This window comes from Palaemon carinicauda, chromosome 1, assembly GCF_036898095.1.
Source record: "Palaemon carinicauda isolate YSFRI2023 chromosome 1, ASM3689809v2, whole genome shotgun sequence".
NCBI classification, from domain to species: Eukaryota; Metazoa; Arthropoda; class Malacostraca; order Decapoda; family Palaemonidae; genus Palaemon; species Palaemon carinicauda.
Genome location: NC_090725.1, coordinates 132,944,178 through 132,971,677, shown reverse-complemented (window position 1 = coordinate 132,971,677; position 27,500 = coordinate 132,944,178). Strand labels below are relative to the sequence as shown.

The 27,500-nt window shown below is 44.1% G+C and overlaps 1 protein-coding gene across 1 annotated transcript in view; it reads left to right on the top strand.

Moving 5' to 3' along the window:
- LOC137643207 (NFU1 iron-sulfur cluster scaffold homolog, mitochondrial-like) overlaps positions 1–27,500 on the top strand; it is a 225,675-nt gene that overhangs the window by 134,634 nt on the left and 63,541 nt on the right. Inside the window, exon 4 of the mRNA XM_068376057.1 lies at positions 21,226–21,343. Coding sequence (XP_068232158.1) covers positions 21,226–21,343 — 118 coding nt within the window. The remainder of the gene's footprint in view (positions 1–21,225; positions 21,344–27,500) is intronic.

Genomic DNA, 27,500 nt, shown 5'->3' with positions numbered 1-27,500 from the left:
ATCCTCCGCGTTCTCCAGCGCGTGTTTCTAAAGCACATGTTCGCCCACGCGCCTACGCTCTTCCTGTTCCTGTTCGTGAACGCGCCGCGCCACCTGCTCCTTCACAGGATTTCATGTGTCGCCCCCTTGCTCGCCAGCGATCACCTGCTCGCCAGCGTTCACAGACGATCCTAGTATCGCCTGCTCGTCAGCGTTCTCCTACGCGTCAACGATCACCTGATCATCGGCGTTCTCCGGACCACCCGCGTGACTTACAGCCTGCGCGCACGCGGTCTCCAACGCGTCGTCGGCCAGAGATTCTGGAAGGACATGGTTCGCCCTCTGCTAGCTCGCCATCGCGCGATCTTTCACCTGCGCGTCCTGCGCTCTATCGCTCGCCAACGCGTCACCATGTGACAACGCGCCATCGCTCACCTGCGTGCCAGCGTTCGCCAGCTCACCACCGATCGCCTGCTCGTAATCGCTCTCCCTCGCGCTACAGGTCTCCTGACCTACGTCGCCAGCGATCTTCAGAGCGTTCTCACTCGCCCACGCGGCAACGCGTTCCCTCGCCATCGCGCCAACGCATTCGTTCGCCGACTTGGCCACGCGCTCGTTCGCCTGTACGCCCTCGCGACCACTCACCTCGACCGCTCGCCTGCGCCCGCGCGACCGTTCGCCTTCGCGCGACCATCGTTCGCGGTGAATTTCACAGCCAGTGGTAGCAGCAGGAACGCGTGTTTCTAGACAGCGCTCGGGATCGCCTCCATCCAAACGCAGGACTGTTGTGCAGGACAGGGAAGACACTGCGGAGAGGTTAGTGCATCTTTCTTCCCCCCCTTCTTTTCAGGCAGGTACTGTGGTGTCCACTCCAAAGGATCGCCCGATCCCTTTCCCTCCAGCGAGGATTTCGGACTCTGTGTCCGTGGAGCAACAGACTTGGTTTGGTCCTCTGATGCGGCCGTTAGTGAGGGTAATGAAACCAGCACTCGCCGATCAGGGCAACAAACCAACGGCTGCCTCTCCTATGCTGAAGAGAAAGAGAGGAGTGGACTTCGTGGTAACTTCCCCCAGGGCGAAGTTGGTTCCCAAGAGGTCTGTCGCGAAGCCCCCTTCTCCTGCTCGAGCGTTTTCTCCTTCTCTCGTGGACGAGGCTTTTCCGTCCTCGGGTGAGTCCAGTGAAGCGGTAGTCTTCCCCTCGGCACCAAGGGGGGAGCCTTCTCTTCATGGAGGAGAGTCGTCTCGTGCGGAAGGGGCTCTTCGAACCTCTTTGTTGGGATCCTGTATCCCTCCCAGGAGGGAATCCAAGGACTCCAAGACCGTCCCGAAATCATCTTCAAGGATTCGCCAGGAACTCGCGGCTCCCCGGGGGAACGTCCACGCTTCACCCCAGGAAGAGATTCCGGGGACAGGAGACTTAGCTGCCAGCCCGCAAGGAGGAGATCAGGAGGAATCCGAACATGCCTTCTGGCAGGTCCTGAGCCTGATAAGGCAACTTAACGGGCTTATGGACCCCGTGATCGCCCCCCGTGAAGGCAAGGACACTATCTTGGACGAAGTAATTGACGTTCGGAAGGCCCCTAAGTCCAGTGCGGCTCTGCCCTGGTCTCGGGGTCTGAAGAGTGCCAGAGCCAGAGCCAACGCTCAGCTCGCGATTCTTGCCTCCTCCAGTCATTCCTCTGCCGGGAACAAGCTCATCCCTCCTCCTCGTCTCCAGCAGAGGAGGTATTTTGAGATCTTGGGTGAGTCCAGTCTCGCTCTTCCTCTCCATCACTCCGTGGAGGAGCTGGCGAAGGGAGTTCCCCTTGAGAAGCTCTCTGCCCGGCAGGTGTCGTTCTCGGCGGCAGAGATCCTTAGCCATGAAAAGGTCGTGAAGTGTGCCATGCAGGCTACTTCGTGGCTGGACTTTTGGCTAGGAACTCTGGGCATCCTATTGCGCTCCGAGGACTTGTCTAAGGAGACCAATAGGAAGGCCCTGGAGACCTTCTTACTCTCGGGCACCCACTCCATCGAGTTTTTGGCGCACCAGGTCACCACCCTGTGGGCCAACTCAGTGTTGAAGCGGCGCGATGCAGTGACTGAGAGATTCCATCCGAAGGTCCCCGCCGTGGATGTGTGTAGGCTCAGACATGCTTCCCTTCTTGGGGAGAACCTGTTTGAGCCTCAGGACATGGAGCGAACAGCTGAGAGATGGAGGAAATCCAGCACGGACTCCCTCCTCCATAGGGCCCTTACAGCTCGGCCCTATAAGCCTCCAGCTCCGCCGCAACAGCAGCAGCAGCCTCGTAAGGCTCCGAAGCAGGCACCGGCAGTTAAGAAGGTGGTGTCTAAGCCCCAGCCCTTTCCAGCCAAGGTCAAGAGGGGCGGCAAGTCCTCCAGGGGAGGCAAGACTCCTATGGGTAGCGGCCGCGGCCGCAAGCCCTAGGGGTGGCAGTCCCCCTGCGTGTCCACCTGTGGGGGGATGCCTTCAGCGTTGCGTCCACAGGTGGCAGCAACACGAGGCCGATGCTTGGACGGTCTCAGTGATCGGCCAAGGCTATCGCGTCCCGTTCACAACATCTCAACCTCCCCTGACAGCGAATCCAGTGTCGTTGAGCTCCTATGCCACGGGGTCGGCAAAGGGGCTGGCCCTTCAGGCCGAAGTCGAGACCATGCTCGAGAAGGGTGCTCTCCAGGAGGTCGTCGACGGCTCCCCAGGCTTCTTCAGTCGACTCTTTCTTGTAAAGAAGGCGTCTGGAGGCTGGAGAACTGTCATCGACCTCTCAGCTCTGAACGGGTTTGTCAAGCAAACCCGGTTCAGCATGGAGACAGCAGACACTGTCAGACTTGCGGTGAGACCACAAGACTTCATGTGCACACTGGATCTAAAGGACGCGTACGTCCAGATCCCAATCTATCCGTCTTCCAGGAAGTACCTGAGATTCTGCCTAGACGACAAGATCTACCAGTTCAAGGTGCTGTGTTTCGGTCTCTCCACAGCTCCTTAGGTGTTCACCAGAGTGTTCACCCTGATTTCATTTTGGGCGCACAGGAACGGCATTCATCTCCTTTGTTATCTGGACGATTGGCTGATCCTAGCAGACTCGGAGTCGACCCTTCTTCAGCACCGAGACAGGCTTCTGGATCTTTGCCAGGATCTGGGGATCGTGGTAAACCTCGAGAAGTCCTCTCTGCAGCCGTCTCAACGACTGGTTTATCTAGGCATGCTAATAGACACCAATCTCCACAAAGCCTTTCCATCAGACGACCGGATAGCAAGGCTGAGGAGGGTGGCGGAACCCTTCCTCAGGCGAGAAGAGCTCCCCGCCCAGTCGTGGTTGCGTCTCTTAGGTCACCTATCCTCCCTGGCTCGTCTGGTTCCAAACAGCCGCCTCAGGATGAGATCCCTACAGTGGCGGCTCAGGTCCCGGTGGAATCAAGGATCCGATTCTCTGGACATTCTGATCCCGATGGGGTCTTTGGAACAGATGGACTTGCGGTGGTGGCTGGTCGACGAGAACCTGCGGAAGGGAGTGATTCTTCTCGTCCTCCCCCCGGAATTGACTCTGTTTTCGGACGCGTCAAAAGAAGGGTGGGGGGCGCACGTTCTGAACCAGAGGGCCTCAGGCCTTTGGTCAGAATCAGAAAAGTGCCTACACATCAACCTGCTAGAATTGAAGGCCGTCTTTCTGGCTCTTCAGCAGTTCCAACGGTCCCTGGCGGGTCACTCCGTGGTGGTGATGAGCGACAACACCACGGTAGTGGCTTATATCAACAAGCAGGGAGGCACTTTTTCGCAGCAGCTATCCCATCTTGCAGTAGAGATTCTGAGGTGGACCGAAATCCACTCGATAACACTATCAGCTCGCTTCATTCCTGGCAAGAGGAATGTGCTCGCCGACAGTCTGAGCAGGGCCTCGCAGATAGTGAGTACCGAGTGGTCTTTGGATCCTCAGATAGCCAACAAAGTCCTGACTTTGTGGGGTTCCCCGACTGTGAACTTGTTCGCGACAGCGTTGAACTTCAAGCTGCCCCTGTACTGCTCCCCAGTCCCGGACCCCAAGGCACTCTGGCAAGATGCTTTCCAGCAACGGTGGGACAACATCGACGTGTATGCCTTCCCACCGTTCTGTCTGATGAGAAGGGTGCTCAACAGAACCAGACTATCGGTCAACTGTTCGATGACTCTGGTAGCTCCGCTATGGCATCACGCGGAATGGTTCCCGGACCTTCTGCAGCTCCTGACGGAGCTCCCGAGGGAACTTCCTCCACGACACGAGCTTCTCGGACAACCCCACTCCGGCGTCCCTCACAAGGCCGTGGCCTCGCTTCGGCTTCACGCCTGGAGACTATCCAGCGTCTCCTCACGGAGAGAGGCTTTTCGCAACAGGTTGCGGAGAGATGTCTCGGCACCTGCGAAGGTCCTCTGAGGGAGTCTACCAAGCAAAGTGGAGAGTCTTTTGTGGCTGGTGTCGTGGGAGGGGTATCTCTCCACTCGATGCCACTATTCCAGCAATAGCGGACTTCCTCGTTTATCTGCGGGAAGAAATGCGCCTTTCTGTCTTGGCAGTGAAAGGCTACCGCTCAGCCTTAAGCTTGGCCTTCAGGCTGAAGGTGTGGATATTTCTTCATCGCTAGAACTCTCTTTACTCAAACGTAGCTATGAGCTTACCTGCCCCCAGTCGGAAGTGAGACCTCCTCCTTGGAACGTGGTTCGGGTCCTCAGGGCTCTTAAGAGACCTCCCTACGAACCATTACGCCAGGCCTCCGATCGCCACCTGTCTTGGAAGACGGCTTTCCTACTTGCTTTGGCTTCGGCCAAGCGGGTTAGTGAACTTCATGGTCTCTCGTACGACATCGCCCATTCAAGGGGATGGGGGGAGGTAACGTTCCGGTTGTCCCTGAGTTTGTTGCCAAGACTCAGAATCCTGGAGTGCCGGATCCTCGCTTCGACTCTTTCGTTCTGTAACAAGCGACCCAGACCAGCTGCTACTATGTCCAGTGAGGTGTCTGAGGCACTTCTTGAAGAGAACGGCTGCATTCCGTCCTCAAGTGCGAGCTTTGTTTGTGAGCACAGGCAGGACTAAGAGGAGGGTCACCAGGAACACCATCTCAGCTTGGATTCGAAGGGTTATCCACCATGCCTTGAATCCAGACCCTCCTCTGTCACGTCGCCCTAGGGCCCACGATGTCAGGGGTGTTGCTACATCCCTGGCCTTCAAGAGAAACTTCTCTGTGATGCAGGTACTTCAAGCTGGGGTCTGGAAGCGTCAGACGACCTTCACAGCCCACTACCTGCAAGACGTGACCCACAGGAGCCTCGATACGTTTTCTATCGGCCCTGTGGTGGCTGCACAACAGCTGGTCTAACCTCAGGCTCCTTTTTGGACAAGTAGCAGTAGGTTGAGGGCGTTGTTACCCGGTCTTAGTCTGCGTGAATGAAAGAGTATGTCTGACCCTTACTTCTTTCTTCATTCTCCCCTCTCTTGGGGAAGCAGCATCCTGGTCCTCGCATAGCTGACCTCGACCTCTGCAGGTAACCCATGCTTCTTTGTGCTCCTAGTATTAAGCTTAATACTGTTGCGTCCCCCATACCCTGACGAGGTGGTATTGGGAACGTCCTATCCTAGATTCCTATCTAAAGGTCTCAAGGTCAACTTCATAGGACGAGTCACACTTTCCTCCACACACTGCTTATGTAGGCCACTCGTTCCTAGCGATGCTAGGAACTTGTGAAGTGCAGGGGCTCCTTTTCTCTAGTGCTGCTCACTGAGAGATTGAGCTCCCGGGCAAGCCAAAGTCAGTAAGGCTGGGGACTTAACACCCTTCCTAAGGGGTAAGTCACCCAATGTAAATAGCGTTGTTTGTATTTCGGTTACGGAACAAATGACAAATTCGAAGATAATTTGTATTTTTCCTAACCATACAAACCTTAGCTATTTACACATATGTGCCCGCCATCCCTGACCCCCAAGTCAAGTCCTACCTCTAAGTGAAGTGAAGCAAGTCACCGGTGTGTGTGGGGGGAGGGGTAGCAAGCTACCCTTCCCCTACCCCCCGCTAACTAGCGCAGGGGCAATTAACCCTCGTTAAAACTATTGGCTCGTCATTTCAGCTGCGCTAAAAGGTAAACCCAATGTAAATAGCTAAGGTTTGTATGGTTAGGAAAAATACAAATTATCTTCGAATTTGTCATCTGTAGTCTATAATAGGGGCAACTATTGTAATAACTAATTAATTTACAGGTATTAACATTTAGTTTAGTTATATTGAATGGTTCAAATGTATTGGGTGCACAGTATTTCATTGTGGTTATACTGTAGCTTTATTATGAGATTTAATGTGGTGTTTTGTAGGGTTTGGTAGGAATTAGGCAATTTGCATGTGAAATGTGACTCAACACGAAAAAATCACTTTACGAAAGCCACTCCAGAACGAATTAATTTTGTGTTGTGAGGCATTACTTTATATGTATATATATATATATATATATATATATATATATATATATATATATATATATATATATATATATGGAGCCCTTTATCCATAAAGGGGAAGGCACGTTGAAGATCAGCAATGAAGGACAGGTGCTTATTGCTGAGAGCCGGCACCTTAGAGCTAGTGAAGGCCCTCTCCTTTAAGGTGGTGGTCAATAAGGCCTGAGCCTTAGAGAGTTCAAGGACAATCGTTTCCTTGGGTTCTGTCTCCTCTTTGGACGCTGGTTCCGTCCTGAGATGGGCGTAGCAGTCCGGGTAGGACCCTTTGCTGGGCCAGAATTCAATATCCTCTACTGGGACAGTACCCAGTTTATCTGAGAGGAAGATCTTCCCGCCCGACATGGGCATGTGCTCTGCGTACCTCCAAGGGTTAACGTAGAGAAGGCAGGGAGATCCTTAACGTTCAGCTTCTTCGGAGCTAAACGTGCCACAACCAGTTGATGGATTTCGGTCCGAAAAGAAGCCTCCTTCTCGGTCGATTTCTGTTGCATGTCTTGCACCATGGACAGCAACGAGTGCAAAGTACTCGTAATCGAATCCAGTTGGGGCGCAGTGGAGGAAGTAGAAGGCACAGGCTGATTTCCTATGGCCGATGACACCAAAATCGTATTGGCTTTCTCCGATAGTGGTTCGGGTAGAACATCATCCGGCTGATCCAGCTCCTCCACTAGGAGATTGTTCTCCGTCTCCTCTGAGACAACTGACATGTTGTCCTCAAGTTGGATGTTCTACAAGGCATCCGAAACTTAAGATTCTACCGGAATCTGAACAAGGGGAATCTCAGGTTGAGCCTGGGGAATGACCGCATCCGAAGATGCCCTAGGAAAGAGACATGCCCTCATCCTTTCATTAGGAAGGTATGGGCCGGAAGTATTCTTCTGAAAACCCCTAACCCATTTACGCAGCTTCTCCCTTGCTGCGTCCCTTGACTCAGTTGACTTTTGGTCATCAAAAGCCTCAGTTACTAGGTTAGTACAAACGGTACATACCTGCGGGTCCCAATACTTGAGAGCCCCCTTGGTGACAGTGCAGCGAGCATGGGCCCTGCACATGTCATGGCCGCAGAAGTTCTTACTGCGGACCCGGCAAAAACTATTCCCGCACTCGGGATGCTCTTCCTGTAAAGAAAGGAAAAGTCTATTAGCATTTGGTGAAATTCTCAAATTTCAACATACATAATATATTATATTAGCTTGTATAGGGTAAGCTATACGTAGGAAAGACACCTACATGTGTTTCCTGTTCAGCCAATTGCTATGACCTCCTCCAATATTGAAAACAGAATTCTCAAGAATCTTTAGGGGAAGATGATATCCTATGATATTAGTGTATCTTAACACAATCTTCCAGTTTCAATAATGGGGATAAGGACAATAATGGATCATATCCATTAAAGGAAGAGAGAATCGCTCTCTTATATTTGATGGTCTCACAATAGGCTGCCCATGAAGCACCTTGTAGGTTGGAAAAACTTTGGGCTACAGCACTGACTGTTTGGCAACAAGTTGTCAGACTTGTCAGGCCTGCCGGCACCTGCCGGGCCTGCCGGCACCTGCCGGGCCTGCCGGCACCTGCCGGCCTGCCGGCACCTGCCGGGCCTGCCGGCATCTGCCGGGCATATACTGGGCTATTGAAGGCAAGTATTGTCTTCATAACATTATGTGATAGGCCGCCGGTAACGGCTCTGCCGGCTGCCGGCGGTTGTGCGGCGGCGGCGGCTCTGCCGGCCGGCAACAGCCCTGCCGGCGGCGGCGGCACTGCCGGCCGGCAGTAGTATCTGCCGGCTGCCGGCAGCTCTGCCGGCGGCGGCGGCAGCTCTGCCGCTGTCGGTTGTGTCATGGATCTGCCGGCTGTCGGTTGTGTCATGGATCTGCCGGCTGGCAGTGATACTGCTGGCCGGCAGCCGAGGATCCTTCCATCAAGGGGAACCAAGGCAGTCGGCGGCAGAGGACCAGGATTGGGTGGCCGGCTGCGGCCGGCTACTCAGCGGCTGGCAGTCGGTACCCGAATGTCCAATATCTTTGGCCCAGTATGAAAGTACGAGAGAAAGAAAGGATGGAGGAAAGCAAGGGTTCAGCCTTGCCGGTCTGCATCCAGAATGAGGGTTCAAGTGGAAGGGGGAATTAAATTTGGCCTTCCACCTAACCATATCCCAGTCATGTGGGATAATGGAAGGCAGTCCAAGGGAGGACCAATGAACACTCTAAAGAATATGAGGACACCCGCCGGCAGCCGGCCGCCGGCTCCGGCAGCCGATGGGAAGCCTCAGGCCAGTCCTACAAGAACCCTAGGGTCAATGTAGAACGACGGCCAGGAGGGTGTTAGATCATTCAACACGAAAGGGATAGCGGGGAGGGGTAGGTGTCCTATAGTTAAGGTAATGTCCGAAGGCACTACCCAACTTAGAAGATTCTGTTCTAGTAAAGTAACCTCAGATAGGGGAAGTCATTTCCCCAGGTTGGGTTAGTCAAGGGAGAGGGTGTCCGTAGGACCCCGACTCGCAGGAGAGCAGAATCTCGTACCAGAGACCCTAGGCAATGAAGAAATCCTTTCTTCGGTCTAGGGACTACTGGCACAGGACTGTCTGCTAGGCCAGGGAAGGGAGAATTGTCATACAAAACTCCCAAGTATGGCCTAGGGAGGTCTAGCCTCCTGAAAGGGCAGCTTAACCTGACCTGGGAAGTCATTTCACCAAGACAGGGAGATGCCTAACACAGACTAATACTCTGATGTCCCGTCCTAAACTCAAAACCGACTCAGTGGTTAGGAGAAAGAAAACGGAACGTCTCAGTAAAACTTTGCCAGAACTCTGTTCACAGCAAAGAAAACTGAGAATAGCCTAGGCTAATCAGAGGGAAGGGGATTGCTCTTAAATCTCCTAAGAGATTAGTATCGACTTAAAAGGTATAGGAGGGGTCAGTCTCCCCTTAAAAGGCAATACAAGAGCAATGGGGACATGTATGAAAGTATACTAAAGCTTCTTTTGCCTCAGGAAAGTTGAGTATTGATTCTTTACAATGTGTATATTTTAGCTTCTGTTTCACAGTGAAATTAGAGTAATTTATTGTGATTAGGAGCTATGCCTGTTACCGGAGGTGCCATGGGCGCTGTCGTTCGTTAGGCATGTGTTATTTAGTTAGTAGAACGACTTCCCCGGTTGAAATAGCATTAATTAATTGATTATGAAAGCTATTTAGGCAATTTATACTTGTAAAGATATTTATGATATGCATAATTTTCCTTTTTCTATGTTGATCGTATAAGTTAGAGTTTCGGTGATTTAGGTAACTGAGATCTTGTTTTGCCTAGGTAAACTAGCCTAGGCGATATAGTATACTGTACTTTCAGACATTTCCCCGGTTACCCTCGTGTATTGTTTTATCAATTCAGGCGGAGATAGATATCTCCTAAAATTATTATATAAAGTGATACTCGTCTCCAGTGGAGATTTAAGGGTAATCCCTCCTTCCCTTTGAGTGTAGCCTTAGGCTACAACCCTAGTGAGTCGTGCTTCGAGTTTTCATTCAGGCATGACTAGCTTAGGGTTTTCTGTCCCTTCCCTTAGCCGCAGATAGCAGGTTTTGGGATTTGGTCAGAACCTCAGAGTATATAGTCTTGTGCGGCAGGGTGAATAATCATTCCCCTGCCGGATAGGCTGCCGGCATAGGAGGCTAGCCTTCCCTAGGCCGCACTTGAAGTGGTTATATGATGCCGCCACCTTCTCCCTGCGGTCTAGAAGACTAGTCCTGTGCTCGCACACCCTAGGCTGAAGAAAAGACATTCTTCTGCTGCCTAGGATGGCGCCGGCACTGGAACTCTGTTTCTCCTTTGTTGAAAGGATGCGGCACTGCCGCCGTCTCGTTAACTGTATTGCCAGACCCTAGGCTGAAGAATAGAGATTCTCCTGCCGCCTAGGATGGCGCCGATACTGAAACAGAGTTTCTTAAGGGTGTGGTAGGACCGGCAACCTTGCCGGCTCCTTCCACACCTCATACAGGACCCTTTTCCCTCCCCCCTCTGTCCTTTAGTGATGGCCTAGCCATCGTAACTCTTTGGGCCGTCGTCCTGCAATCTCATCGATTGCCGGTGGGTTGTGGGGCCGGCCGGACTCCTACTCAACAGCTGTTGTCTGATTGCCTGCGGCTATGCTGGCTGCCGGTAGCCATGACGGTTGCCAGCAACAATGATAGCTGCAGGCGGCCATGCCGGCTGCCGGCGGCTAGGACAACTGCCGGCAACCATGATGGCTGTTGGCGGCTATGCCGGCTGCCGGTGGCCACGACGACTGCCGGCGACCACGACGACGGCCAGCGGCCACGACGACGGCCGGCGGCCATGTTTACTACAACTACCGACGGCTATGCAAGCTGCTGGTAGCCATGTCATCTGTCGGTGGCCATGACGGCTGGCGGCTGCCGGCAGCCATGATGGCTGTTGGTAGGAAGTCTCTTCTGTCACCAAGGTTCTTCAGTCCCCCCTTGGACTGCCGGCTACAAGTGCTATTGCCGGGGTACTAGCCTGGCCAGCGGTATGCCGGCCGGACTGGCACAGACAGGTGCTGACTCAGCCGGCGGTATGCCGACTGTACCAGTGCTGCCGGGTGCTAGCCTGCAAGCCATGTGCTGGCTGGACCTTGCCGGCGATGGTACTGGTGGCTGGATGGAAGCCTGAATGATACATTCTTCCCTTCCATTTGAACCTCCTTTCTGGAGAAAGGCAGTAAATTTTAGATATTTACATCCTTATTTAGTGTATACATACACAGTAATAAGGTAGTCCTTCACTCCATGCTGTCTCTCTCTTTTTTAGCTAGCATGCTGGCCGAGCTGTGCCGGCAGGGACTAGCCATGCCGGCTTTAAGGCATCTGGAGGCTGGAGAACAGTCATTGACCTCTTAGCTCTGAACACGTTCAGACCAGCAGTAAGACCACAGGACTTCATGTGTACACTGGACCTAAAGGACGCATACTTTCAGATCCCAATCCATCCATCTTCAAGGAAGTATCTGAGAATCATACTAGGCAACAAGAAATACCAGTTCAAGGTACTGTACTTCAGTCTTTCCACAGTACCTCAGGTCTTCACGAGAGTCCGCCTCAATGCCATCTTGGGCTCACAGAATCGCCATTCGTCTCCTATGCTATCTGGACGACTGGCTGATTCTAGCAGACTTGGTGGCCACCCTTCTTCAACACCGAGACAGACATCTGAGGCTTTGACAAGATCTGGGGATCAGGTTAAACCTCGAGAGGTTATCGCTGCTTCCCTCTCAATGACAGGTATATTTACTTATGATAATAGACACCGATCTCCAGAAAATCTTCCCATGATACGAAAGGGTAGTGACTCTGAGGAGGTTACAAGACCATTCCTCAGACAAGAAAAACTCCTAGGCCATAGGTGGTTGTGTCTCCTCAGGCACCTATCATCCCTGGCCCGTCTAGTTCCCAATGGTCGCCTCATGATATGATCTCACCAATGGTGGCTAAATTCCAGCCCGAATCAGGTCACTGGTTCCCCGGACATTCTAGTCCCGATGGGACTGGATGAACGGATGGACCTCGAGTGGTGGGTGGCTATTTTCGGATGCATCAAAAGAAGGGTAGGGACCCACATGCTGAGCCATACAACCTTAGACCTATTGTCAGAGTCTGAAAAGTACCAGCACATAAATCTCATAGAGATGAAGGCTACCTTCCTGGCCCTTCAACAGTTCCAAAAATTCTTGGCGGGCCACTTGGTGGTGTTGATGAGCGACAACACCACAGTAGTAGCTTACATCAACAAACAAGGTGGTACTTTTTCACGGCCCCTATCCCATCTGCCAGTAGAGATCCTGAGATGGGCAGAAGACAACTTGGTGACCTTATCAGCTCACATCATTCCAGGTAGGAGGAATGTGCTCGAGGACAATCTGAGTAGAGCGACTCAAATAGTGGACTCCGAGTGGTCTTTGAATCATCTAGTAGCCAACAAAGTCCTGACTATGTGGGGTTCCCCGACTGTGGACCTGTTTGCAACGTCCCTGAATTTCAGGCTCCTGCTGTACTGCTCCCCAGTTCTGGATCCCAAGGCTCTCGGGCAAGATGCATTCCAACAATGGTGATTCATCATTAATGTTTACGCCTTTCCCCTGTTCTGTCTAAGGAGAAGAATACTCAACAAGACCAGAACATTGGTCAATCTCTCGATGACCCTCATAGCTCTGCTATGTCATCACGCAGAATGGTTCCCGGATCATTTGCAGCTTCTGACAGAGCTTCCAAGATAACTCCCTCCACTACACGATCTATTCAGATAGCCACATGCAAACATCTTCCACAAAGCCTTAGATTCGCTACGACTTCACACCTGGAGACTATCCAGCACCTATTCTCTCAGAGAGGATTTTTGCAACAGGGTGCGGCAGTCTACCAGACAAAGTGGAATGTCTTCTGTAGTTGGTGTTGTGGAAGGGTTATCTCTCCCCTCGATGCCACTATCCCAGCAATAGTGGAGTTACTTGTGTACCTGCGGCAGGAAATGTTCCTCTCAGTTTCATCAATGAAAGGTTACCGCTCTGCCTTGAGTCATGCCTTTAAGCTGAAGGGAGTAGATATTTCCTCTTCGCTGGAACTTTCTCTCCTCATACTAAGTTTTGAACTTATCTGTCCCCAGTCGAAGGTGAGACCTCCTCTGTGGAACATGATTCGGGTCCCTCAGTCCCTGAAGGGCCCTCTCTACAAACAAATACGCCAGGCAGCAGATTGCCACCTCATTCTGAAGATGGTGTTCCTACTAGCCTTGGCTTAAGCCAACAGAGTTAGTGAACTTCGTGGTCTCTTGCATGACATCACCCATTCAAAGGGATGAGGAGAGGTAAGCCTAAGCTTCGTCTGAGTTTATTGCAAAGAATCAAAATCCGCTGGTAGCAGATCCTAGCTTCAATTCCTTCTGGATAACAAGTCTCCCTTCTGTAACCGATGACCCAGATCAACTGTTACTATGCCCAGTAAGGAGTTTGAGGTATTACCTCAAAAGGACAGCAACAGCTCGCTCCAGAGTGCCAGCACTCTTCGTCAGCGCAGGGAAAGTCAAGAGAAGGATCATGAAGAACACCATCTCTGCCTGGATTTGCAAGGTCATTAACCTGGCACTGAATCCCGATCCCCCTCTGACATTTCAACCTAGAGTTTATGACCTCAGGGATATTGCTATGTCCTTGGCGTTTAAACAACACTTCTCTGTGGCACAGATTCGATAAGCAGCTGTGTGGAAGCATCAGACGACCTTCACCACCCACTACCTGCAAGACGTAACCCAGAGAAGTGTGGAAACATTTTCCATTGGTCCTGTGGTGGCTGCACAACAACTGGTTTAACACCTCAAGCTCCTTGATGGACCAGTAGCAGTAGGTTGAGGGCAAAGGTTACCCAGGATTAGTCTGAATGAATGATTAAGAATGACAGGCTCTTTCTTTTCTTCATCCTCCTCTCTCTTGGGGAAATCAGCACCTAGGTTCCTTTGCAAAGCTGACCTCAATTAACTGCAGGTAAACCATTGTTTCCTTGTGTCAGTACTGTTATGTCCCCATACCCTATCCAGTGGGGGTATTGGGTATTTATTGGTGACCACTGAAGATTCCTATGACTTGAAAGAACTCTTAACTTGACAGTCACATTGCTAGTATCACAAACACACAGCTTGTGTAGGCCGTGAACCATGCATAGCACGGTTTTAGCGAGGTGTAGGGTTTCCAACTATTATATACTAAACACATTAAGGGGAATCCTTGGGTCGAAGTCAAAAGCCAGATTGGCAAAGACTTCCACCCTCCTAAAGTGTGAGTCAACTCCTGTAAATAGTGTTGGTTTGTATTTAGTGATGGAACAAATTACAAATTTGGAAGTGATTTGTATTTTTCCTAACTATACAAACCTGTAGCTATTTGTACAGATTGGCCGGCCTGCACCATTTCCCCTGTAAGTCCTACTTCCAAGCAAAGTGAGGTTCACAGCTCAGGTGTGTGAGTGAGAGAGGTAGTTACTAACCCCCCCCCCCACTATCTAGCAGGTAAGTGGTTAATCCTGGCTAAAAATATAATAGCTTATCTTTCAGCTTTGCCAAAAGTAATACCACTATAAATAGCTACAGGTTTGTATTGTTAGGAAAAATACAAATTACTTCCAAATTTATCATATCACTATTGTATAGCATTGTATGAAAATCATCTGCAATTTTGATCACTCCATCTCTATTGTGGATAAAATTTTGATTTTCATCCTTTAAAGTAAACATCAGTTCGGCCCTGTTCCAAGTCTTCTTTTCATCGATTTAATGCTTCTTCCTTTCTTTAGTTTTTTGGTTTGTAGTTTGATTATTATTTTGAATAATGCTGCTAATTTTATCTCATCTCTCTTGGATTTTACCCTCATTTCCAATCTTTTTTTTATTAGGTTTTTGTCTTTTCTAATAGTTTTCCTTGATCTTGTTTAGAAACTCTTCCACCTATCTCTCGTGCTGATTCCAATACAAATTTTTTTAAATTACTGTTCATTTCTTTTTTACTTATTTCCATTTCATCATGTAGCTGGGATTACCTATTTTGTATTGCTAAACTAAACTCATCATATTTTTCTCTTATTACAGGAGTGTTTAATTTTTTCATTAGAATTAACTTTTCTCTTTCCTGAGATCTAAACAAATTTTGCTTCTTACCATTCTATGATGGTTTGACTTTAGTCTGTTTAACACTTACATCTTTAACTAAAGCTTATTTGAATATATACAGTATATATCATCATCATCATCTCTCACTTCACGCTTCATAGTCCTCAGCCATGTAGCCATGTGTGTGTGTGTTGAAATATAAATCACCTACATGAAAAAATGATTTACTTTTACATCAATTTATCAGAATTACTCTCATTAGCAGCAGCAAAATGTAATAATTTTGCGTTTGAATATTCAGCATGTATTCCTATTGGAGGTGATCCTATGGTTCTGATACCTATCTTTTCTATAGAGGGTTTCCGTAATATTGACTTTCACTTAATGGAATTTAGGCTCGTTGGGACTGCCGATATCCCGTGTTTTTAAGGCCATCAGCTATTCGTGGTTCATATTGATCCATATAAAACTTAACTTGTATTTGAAATAAATTATCATTAACTATACACATCATCAATTGATGAATTATGAAGATAAATCTTCATGGTATGATATTAGAAACTGTAAAACTGCAAATCTATTCTATTCTATTCTATATACCAAGGCACTTTCCCCAATTTTGGGGACCTTTCCCCTCTATGCTCCTCCCAGCCTGACAAGGGACTTAACCGAGTTCGGCTGGTACTGCTAGGGTGCCACAGCTGAATGCCCTACTGCTGCTACCTCCGGGGTCATCCAAGGCGACCGGAAGGAGCAGCAAGGCCTACCGGAACTGCGTCACAATCGCTCGCCATTCATTCCTATTTCTAACACGCTCTCTTGCCTCTCTCACATCTATCCTCCTATCACCCAGAGCTTTCTTCACTCCATCCATCCACCCAAACCTTGGCCTTCCTGTTGTACTTCTCCCATCAACTCTTGCATTCATCACCCTCTATAGTAGACAGCCATTTTCCATTCTCTCAGTATGGCCAAACCACCTCAACACATTCATATCCACTCTAGCTACTAAATCATTTCTTACACCCGTTCTCACCCTCACTACTTCGGTTGTAACTCTATCTACTCGAGATACACCAGCCGTACTCCTCAGACACTTCATTTCAAACACATTTACAGTAATTTCTGTCTCTCTGTCACTTTCTTTCCCAACAACTCCGATCCATACATCACAGTTGGTACAATTACTTTCTCATACAGAACTCTCTTTACATTCATGCCTAATCCTCTAATCTTTACCAGTCTCTTCACTGCCCCCAACACTTTGCATCCTTCATTCACTCTCTGATGTACATTTGCTTCCACTCCACCATTTGCTGCCAACAGACCCAAGTACTTAAACTGATCTACTTCCTCAAGTAACTCTCCATTCAACATGACATTAAATCTTGTACCACCTTCCCTTCTCGTATATCTCATGATTTTACTCCTACTCACATTAATTCTCAACTTCCTTCTCTCACATACCCTTCCAAATTCTGTCACTAATCTGTCAAGCTTCTCTTCCGAGTCTGCAACCAGTACAGTATTATCCACAAACAACTGATTTACATCCCATTCATGATCATTCTTGTCTATCAGTTTCAATCCTCGTCCATGCACTCGAGCATTCACCTTTCTCACCACTCCATCAACATACAAGTTAAACAACCATGGGGACATCACACATCCCTGTCTCAGCCCCACTCTCACTGAAAACCAATCGCTCTCTTCATTTCCTTTCTTAACACATGCTTTACTACCTTTGTAGAAACTTTTCACTGCTTGCAACAACCTTCCACCAATTCCACATACCTTCATCACATTCCACATCGCTTCCTTATCAACTCTATCATACGCTTTCTCCAGATCCATAAACGCAACATACAGCTCCTTACCTTTTGCTAAATATTTCTCTCATATCTGCCTAACTGTAAAAATCTGATTCATACATCCCTTACCTCTTCTAAAACCACCCTGTACTACTAATACCTTTTGAATTACAACACGCATGCACATCTCCCTTACCCTTATATAGTGGTACAATACATGCACAAACTCAATCTACTTGTAATCTCTGTCTCATTCTCATCTCCCATCACTGGCATCTCAACACTTGCAATAGCAATTATATCTGCCTCGCTATTATCCTCAACATTCAGTAAACTTTCAAAATATTTCGCCCTCCTTTTCCTTGCCTTCTGTCCCTTTAACAACCTTCCATTTCCATCTTTCACTGTCTCTTCAATTCTCGAACCAGCCTTCCTTACTCTCTTCACTTCTTTCCAAAGCTTCTTCTTGTGCTCTTCATATGGACGACCCAATCCTTGACCCCACCTCAGGTCAGCCGCCCTCTTTTCCTCAGTTACCTTGCGCTTTACTTCCACGTTTTTCTCCCTATATCTTTCAACTTCTCTACACTATTACTCTGCAGCCATTCTTCAAATGCCCTCTTTTTCTTTTTCACTTTTACCTTCACTCCTTCATTCCACCATTCACTACTCTTCCTCATGCGGCCTCCAACAATCTTCTTGCCACACACATCACTTGCAATCCCAACAAAATCATCTTTTACTAACTTCCACTCCTCTGAATTACCAGTTTCTCTCACTTTCACTTCGTCATATGCCATTTTCAACTTTTCTTGATATTTACTTTTTATCCCCAGTTTTATTAGCCCTTCAACCGTCACTAGCTCCCTTTTACACCAACCTACTCTATTCCCCCACTCTTTTGCTACAACTAATTTTCCTTCTATCAAAAAATGATCAGACATACCGTTAGCCATACCCCTAAACACGTGCACGTCTTTCAATCTTCAAAACATTCTTTAAGCTATTAACACACAATCCATTAACCTTTCTTGATATTCACTTTTTATCTCCGGTTTTATTAACTCTTCAACCCTCACTAGCTCCCTTTTACATCTCCCCACTCTATTGCCCCACCCTTTTGCTACAACTAATTTTCCTTCCACCAAAAAATGATCAGACATACCATTAACCATAATGGTATGTCCACATTATAAGAGTAGAGAAGAAAAATCTTAAGCTTTTAGAGTGAATTGTTGTGTGCTTATATTTTCTTTTTACTTTTATTTCTCATTGCCATCTTTTATATGGTTTACTTGGGAATTCGTGCATCATTTTACCTTTTACAAACTTTACTGAACATCCAGTTGCCACACTGCATACCGTGATATAGTTGATTATGAAAATCCTCCAAAATTACTAATGAAATTATGTACCCTGTCAGTCAGCCGACAGATGCAGTATGACACCTTTATCTCACATGACCGAATTTGACCAATCACATTCGACCACACTGTTAAGAGCAAGGAAAAATTCTCTTGTTTCATGGTTCTGGAAATAAGATGAGAGAAAATTTTAACGTTATATGTCTTTGGAGGTATAACATGATGCCCCAAAAGTGGCAGACTACTCTTTGTTGTCTTCTCATCGTCACACTCAGTTGACACACAAGTTTTTGATGACTGCCCAACAACAGCCATATTGCAACGACTGTTTGGTACCCTGTTTACCGAATGCCTCACTTTTTGCACCTTGAGAAATAGATATCTGTTTGAGGTTAGGATGTCAGGTTCATCCTTGTCAAGATTCTTTGGCAGGATGTGTTGTACTGTGCTAGCAGTAATTTTAGATTTATTTCAGAAGCAGGTCTCCTGAAAATTATTTAACTTTTGTAATGACACCTTTGCTTTTAGGATTTTAGATTAAATTTCCTTTTATTCTTTATTTGTAACAAACGATATCAGCATCAATGACCTTTGATGCCATGGTGCCAGAAAACTCCAAATCAGTCAATCAATCAATCATAAAGAGAAAGATTTCCAGTGTGGGAAGGAAATAGCGAAATAATGAATAAACTATGAATTATTGATATTTTTGAAAAAATATATTAGGATCATAATGTACACCATGAAATGAAAATTTTGTCTGACTGTTCAACAGAAAAGTATTTACAGGAAGTTTGAACTTTTCAGTTCATTTGATTTAATTAATAGATTAGGAAGATCATTCCAGGAAATAGTCACACCTCGAATCAAGCCTTATGATATTCAAGGAAAAACATATAATTAATTTCATATCTAGTACTATGTACAGGATGGTACAGTGTAAGAAGATCTGAATGTAAAGGATGGTCAGAATTGTAAAAATATTCAATATTCACAGAGAATGATGGTTCAAGAGATTTGATGCCCAGATCAGGGATTAGGAATTGATAGACCATAAATTATTTTACAAGAAATTAGGATGAGTCATAAGTTGAAGACCCGACAGGAGATAAATCTTTAAAACAAGTAGAATGAAAAAAATAAAATATATCCTCAGGTAAGGCTAATCACCAAAATTCTTTGGATTCTTTCTCAATATGCCAACTTTTTGTGTAACAGGGAAAAACAGACCTAACATTTTGTAAAGTAGATTTGTAATCAAGAATAACCCAGAATTTTAAATGAATTGTGTAGTTAAAGAGACATTGCTAATGCACAGATCTGGATGCCTCTGTCCTTAGCTACTTAGAGCATTACTTTCAGTTTTGTTAGAGTTAAAATTCATCGCTCATAGTTTACACTGTGTGCTGATTTTAGTTGGATTTCTATTAAGGGATTCAGCTACCAGTGGTCTACATTCAGGAGATGGTATTAGTCCAACAAGCTATTTAACAATACTAAACCACATGTCATACGTATATAGTAATAGGCCGAGAGCACTGTCTTGTGGAACACCAAAATAACATTCAAATAGTCACTGTGGTGCCCATCATTAAATACTTTTTGTAATCTATTACCAAAAATTTGATAAGGATACTAAGAAGTTTTTGGAAATTATGTGGTAATTAGTAATTAGTAGGACTAGACCTACCAAAATCCCATTTACACAATGGCATAACAATATGAAAAAAGAATATCCTGCTAACTTGTAAGAAATAACTGACAATTTAGGAGCTAAGAATCACATGAAAAGTCCCCTCCTAAGCCTACACTCTGCCCTCAACATTCTTTTCCAGTTTGGCAATATCTCCTAAAATTACATTTTACATCAGATTTTTATTACTTTTGAATGAAGGAAAATTATATCTTTTCAAGACCGAAATTTTTGAGGACCGGAAAAGGTTTGCTGGGAGATTGCATACTCCTGTATTTTTACATTGTATGTGGAGAGCCGTGACACATGAGCTAATGTACTGTTGTACAATATAAATCTTGTGTACAAATTAGGATTGTTGCCGGATCCAGTATCTTGTAAAATCTTTAAAGCTTCCAAGATTAACATTTTTTTTTCTTTAAGTTATTAGAGTGATTCCAGAAGGAAAATTATCTTTAAAAGTTAATGTTAACTATAAAAGCGCATTGTTTTAAATAGTTGGAGGAGATTTTAAAAAATTATTGGTTCCAAGCTGGCGAAAAATTCTAGGGAGAGACGTGTAATAATAGAAGAAGGTGACTTTGAAGGGGACCAGACCTAGCAAAGTTGTACTGTTAAAAAATCTACAGCTATCAAATGTTGTTTTTATAATGAATAGTACTCATATAATCTATAACTCACCTGAAAAGGACCTTCCATTTCATTTAAAAAATGTAATCACCTTTTATTCCTATTAAAGTATTTTTTCTAATTAGGAAATGGTTTTCCTTTTTAGAACATAGAAATTCTTTGAAAATGTATTTTTTTCTGCTTTGTCTCTTTATATTCTTTAGTAGGACAATAAAGTAAATATATAGTTAATGGAAGGCTATTTTAGAGATATCTTATTGAAAATGGTTAATAAAAGTCTTGTTTGTCTTGTCAGTTTTGAATGATCTAATCTATGTATATTCAAGTCGTCTTTTTCTCTTTCATATTCACTGTGAGGTGTTTTTTGATATTTTACAGAGGTACAGATATGCTCTGTGGTGATATTTTTTTTTTTGTTACAAACACTAAATAATTTCTTCCTTATAACTTTAAATAAACATACAGTTGCTCAACAGTAAAGATTAACATTTTTGGTAATTGCATATTTTAATTTTCCTCATGAATACAGATTTGAAACTTGAAATTATGCCATGCATTAAATGTTTTACAGTAATTGCAATTAGTTCCTGTTTTAGTCCTTTGTTTTTCCTTGTTAAAAGGATGAAGAGGAAGGAGAATGGAGAACTATAAAGCCAGAAGCTTTTGCAGTCATTATGGATTTTTTTGGCTCTGGCCTTCCGGTCATTCATGAAACTGATAGAGCTGCTAGTGAACACGGTATGTAATAATTTCTGTTGCTGACTGTACTGCTATGATGGTTTAAGCCCTGGTTATGTTTATGTGTAAATTAAGATGTTGATTCAGTGAACAAACCTCTAGTTTTACATGGCAAAAGGCATGCCCTTAAATGTTTGTCAACTGATAAGGTTATCTTTCTGCCGAGGGAAAACCCAAGATTTGCTGGCTTGCCATGTATAATTCCTTTGCTTGATAAGAAGCGTATTAACCATTATTTGTTCATGCATATTGTTATTTGCCTGTGGTGCTCCTAATTGGTTCTAGAATGTAGAGGTTTTGGATAAGGAGGAACTACACTCTCATTCTTGCCTTGCCTATCGATAGCTTATCGCTATGTTTTTGAGACCTTGATAGAAAAATAAAAACTTTGATCTTCTGTCTCACATCCTAAAAGTTAGAGGTAATTATCTATGACAAATAGTTTCACCATTCCTTAGTGAATAGACTATAGGACAGGGTTGATTCTTAAGGCAGTGGAGGGGAACCTACGGCCCGCGGGCCTTATTCGGCCCCCAAGGCCTATCCACCCTGCCCGCGGGCCATATTTGGCCCCCGAGACCTTTCCATCCGGCTCTTGAGACATATGTAGGTAAACCCTTTGGTCTGGCCCGTTATACAACATTTAAGCTTACGAGTGAGTAGAAAAATTCAAATAAAATCTAAATAACATTATAAAGTTATTGTGGCATAGCCAGAATAAACTTATAAAATGAGAATTCAAGAGCTTTATGAGTTTATAGGGTTGATAATTTCATTTGCAGCTCCAATAGTTAAATACAGACAAATTTTGCGTACCCATAAGTTTTTTGTCAGAGGGTGGGTGGTTAGGGGATCCCAGGGTTCACAGTTTCTTAGTTCACTGCTTTCAAAAATACAACTGGAAAATACAACTTGAAAACAATAACACCCTACCGTGCAAGTAGAAAATCCTTGTTCAACATCCAAGTATGCTGATGATTATGCAAAATTAAATGAGGCTTTTAGTGAAAAGTTCAGGAATGTTAACAGTAAACAACAGGAGCTAAACATCTTTGCTACACTATTTATTGTGGAACCAGCAGATATCAATTCTGATCTACAACTCAAATTAATTAAGTTGCAATGGGATAATGAATTGAAAGTTAGGTACGCCAATGTCTTGCTTACAGACTTCTATGGACAGTATATAAATCTAGGAAACCAGCTGCGAGTTACAACATTATTAATACCGCCTGACTGCACATGTCTTGCCAAAGAAGAGTTTCAGCCATCACAATAATCGTGAGTTCCATTTCGAGACATTTTCAGGGCATCAAATCAGAAAAAATACAAACAAAATATTATTGTGCAGCATTGTTTTTTCTTTTATTTATCATTTATGCTGCATTATTTAAGCCTCTTCTTAAGATAAAATACTGCAATTTTATTTTCACACATGCGCCGCCAACGAAGTTGGAAGGTGGTTATGTTTCCTCCCCTGTTTGTTTGTTTGTATTTTTTTGTGCGTGAGTGTATGTGTTTGTGTTTGTTTATGAACAGCTTCCTGGTCATAGTTTTAATCGTAGAGTAATGAAACTTGCACGAATCAACTGTTATGTAAAACATTGGAAATTAATAAATTTTGGAAGGTCGTCAAAGGTCGAGGTCACGGTTAAGTAAAATGTCCAATTCACGTAATCAGCCATAAGTTTGGACATCGTTGTCTCAGAAACTTCAAACTTGGTTCATGTTTGAGTGCATGAAATTTCACTCCAATTAATACAAGATTGAAAATCAAAGTAAAGTCCAAGGTCAAAGTCAAGGAAAGGTCAAATTTCGGGCATCAACCATAGGGCCACAATTTTAATCGTAAAGTAATGAAACTTTCAGGTATTTTAAACTGTTATGTAAAGAGCTGTTAAGGTCAAAGGATAAGGTCAAGTTCAAGGTCAAGCAAAAGGTCAAATTCCGGTCATCAACCATACGGTCACAATTCTAATCGTAAAGTGATGAAACTTGCTGGGATTATAAACTGTTATGTAAAGAGCTGGAAATGATTTATTGATTCTGGGAAAGGCACGCTGGTTTCGATAAATAAGCTTCCGTGGCAGAGTCTGCACTCAACACATACAATAATAAGTCCTAAAATATTGAGACGTATCTTTCGTTCGACCCATGACTTCGTAATTTTCTGTGGCCCTCAGAACAAATCATGAATGACGAAATGGCCCTCACTACGAAATAGGTTCTCCACCCCTGTCTCAAGGCATTAACTTCCAAAAATCAATATCCAGAAAGTCAGAGGATGTTTGGGAGATAAAGAGGAATCCTACTCTGTTTATGTGCTACAGAATTGACAACTTTAAGTTGCAAGTTCCCTGATGAATGGATTGCAAAGAAAACATTCCATGAAAAATTTAGAGGTAGAATATGCCTTAAAGAAGAATGTGGTATGAAGAATTCATGAAAAAAAAAGTTAAAAATGTCTCAAAAAAAAAAAAAAAAAAAAAAAAAAAAAAAAAAAAAAAAAAAACTTCCCTGGGAAAAGATTACTTCGTTGTGTTCAGTCTCTGCCTAACAATGAATTTAATAGTAGATGGAGGAGATTTCATAGTACTTAAACTGGCTGAACTTTACACTAAATGTATGCAAGAATACTTTATATCTACAGCTTGGAAAAACGTTATCATTATACTTATTCACATAAAGGGAGACTCAAAAAACCTGAAAAATTATCGTCCAGTAAGTTCACTCTCCGTAATGTATAAAATATTTACAAAGATCATATTAGGTTAAATAGAAAGACAGCTCGACTTAAATCAAACAAGAGAGCAGGCGGGCTTTTGAAGTGGGTATTCTACAACTGACCATATCCATGTAATTAACCAGCTAATGGAAAAATCTACAAAATATGACAAACCACCATGTATGGCATTTATAGACTTTTAAGAAAGCATTTGATTTTGTCAAAGCATCAACCGTAGTGAAAGCCCTTTAAAGATAAGGAATAGATGAATCTTATGTTAGAACACTTGAAGATATCTATAAAAGTACAGCAAGCCTAAAAATACGTAAAGATAGTGATGAAATTCCTATTGAGAAGGGAGTTAGAAAGGGAGATCCCATTTCTGTTAATCGATTCACATCATGCCTAGAAGAAGTTTTTAAGAATTTAGATTGGAAAAATGTAGGAATTAATATTAATGGAGAATACCTTAACAACTTAAAATTAGCAGATGACATAGTAGGGTTTAGTGATTCAAGGGAAGAATGAAAAAAGATGATAGATTTGAACAGAGAAAGCAGAAATGTATGGCTAAAAATGAATATGTGTAAAACCAGGATAACGTGTAATTAAAATACAGACACAACAAAAGAGATTTATGAAGACTGTTGATGAATATACTTACTTAGGACAGGGCACGAGACTGAAATTAAAAGAAGGATAAGCATGGGATGGAGAGCATTTGGTAAACAAAATGAGAATATAAAATGTAAAATCCCGCTTTCTCTAAAAAGAAAAGTATTTAATGAAATGGTCCTACCAGTGTTAACTTATGCATCATAAACTTGGAGCCTTAATAAAGCCTTAGAACATATGCTAGTTACAACTTAAAGAGCTATGAAAAGAATAATTATTGGACTAACACTAAATGATAGAAAAAAAAGGCAACGTGGATATGAGAGCAAACTAAAGTAGAGGATATTCTAACAACTTGTACGAAAAAGAAATGGACATGAGTAGGACATATAATTAGGATGACAGACTATAGATGGACATTGAGAATAACAGAATGGGGTCCATAGAGATTGGATCGAAGAACTATGGAAGTTTGCGGGTATGGACTGGAACAGAAAGATCATAAACAGATGCATGTGGAAGTAAATGTATGAGGTCGTCGTTCTGCAGTGGACTAGTAATGGCCGATAATGATAATGATATATATATACTGTATATATATATATATATATATATATATATATATATATATATATATATATATATATATATATATACACACACAATAGAAATTCAATTTAATTTCACCAAAGGTTTAAAGTCCGCTCATGAATTGCAGAGACAAGGGCCAGTGACAGTGTTCCTAGAGACTGACCATATATCGATATGATCAACACCCAAGGCCCTCTCCACCCAAGATAGGACCAGGGAGGGCCAGGCAATGAATCAACAGGTAGATATATAGGCTCCTCAAAACCCCCAACTTCAGTTCACAAGGATAGTGAGCGTGTAGACCTTATAAGATTCTATCGAGTTTGAGCGTGACTTGAGCTCCCGCCCCGCTGAACGCAAAGTAGGGTCCGACAATATGGGTGCTCGAATTGTGCGATTCCCCTTTTATGCAGTCGCTAGTTTTCAAAAATAAATTTTCTGTATCTGCGAAGCTGTTCAAGGTCTGCGAGTATGTGCTATAAAACAATCAAATATATTGTCTTTTCAACTATTGGTAGACCTAGGTACAGTGACTGATAAAATATGTAACCAAACCCTTTTTACCTTATATTTTATTTGCATAATTTCATAATAAAAAGCCTATTTGAGAAAAAAATCCATATCAATAATGAAATTAACAGTTATGTATGCGAGCCCAGCACACAAAATGTGAACATTGAGTTGTGGTTACGTTCTTGATAACCTTTATCTTTCTCTAACCTTTCAATAATTTTAATGGTAGTGTTAATGATGGCATTAATAACATTTAGATTAGCATAATATTCATATTTCATTAAAAATCCATCATGATTGAAATTGTCTTTACTTTCTCCAATCTCGCACCATCTTCTCTCACATCAAACACAATTATTCGATAACTTTTGATTTAAAACTAGTCTACTATCGTTTCCAGAGGCCGTGTAATAGTGGTTTTTTTTTTTTAAATAACTCCTAAAATAACTGATGGATTTCCATGATATCAAAGCAGGGAGCGCTTCATACAATGGCCTAATTTTGGGAAATACTGTGCATTGCCAATTACGTTTCATTAACTTTTTTACTTAAGAAAATGAGGCTAAAGCCAGTCTTAGCCACCCACACATTCGCAAAAGTGATGACGTCCCTCAGTGACGTTGTTATAACGTTTCTTCCCCTGTACCTCCCATCCCCCGAATTGTTAAACGCCTGTTTAACTCCATAGATAATTGTCATATGACCTACCCCAAGCAATACGAAATTCTTTGTCAGTAAAAGTTCAGCATACCTGGTAATGTGATTCGTGACTTTAGACTTTACCTAAACACAAGACCAATGTTTTATATCTTACCCACTCACATTGAAGATCAAGAATGAGACTTATGACAGGAGACGAAAGAAGCCATGCTAACCCTACACTTCGCACTTCAAGCGAGTGTTGGTAAAGCAATAGAACTATAGTTTTCTTTAGGTTAAGCCGTAGGACTCATTCTTCCATACAACACAGGTTACTCGATACATCAATTGCCAGGAAGAAAATGACAGAGAGCATTGTTTGATATAATTTATCATATCAATTTCACCAGAGAGAGTAGCTTGAATTCCTTAGAAGGTAGACTTCTAAAAGATGTTTCATATAAGGGCATTGACATCGGCCATTTGATAAATTTTGAAATCATATATATATATATATATATATATATATATATATATATATATATATATATATATATATATATATATATGTGTGTGTGTGTGTGTGTGTGTGTGTGTGTGTGTTCATACATACATAAGATTTATTATATTTCAACCTATAGTTTTATATATTTATTCACGTTATAAGTACTAGGACCTATTTTTGTTACTTAACAAGGTTGGTAGCATCGTGGATTTCTATTATAGAGGTCCCGAGTTCGGTCCCCGCCAGGGACGCGAATACCGTGAGACCTTTTACCGGGGGTTACTCCCAGGGTAGCACCTGGGGGGGAGGTTAGAGGGGACTAGTGATAGTCCCTGCTGGCTAATGGTCGCCCGAGGAGGACGATGTAAATCGTCTCTGTGGAGACCTAAAACCCACAACTTTAACTTTTTAAAAGGTATGTGACAAATATCATTGCGACTTTGTCACTGGAAATATACCAGACTTCAATTAATGAACCAATCAACCTTACTTTGAGAAATCCATTGACATTGTCTACATGCCAAGCTGATATACTTGTATCAAAGTATTCATTAGCTTTGCTTTTCCAA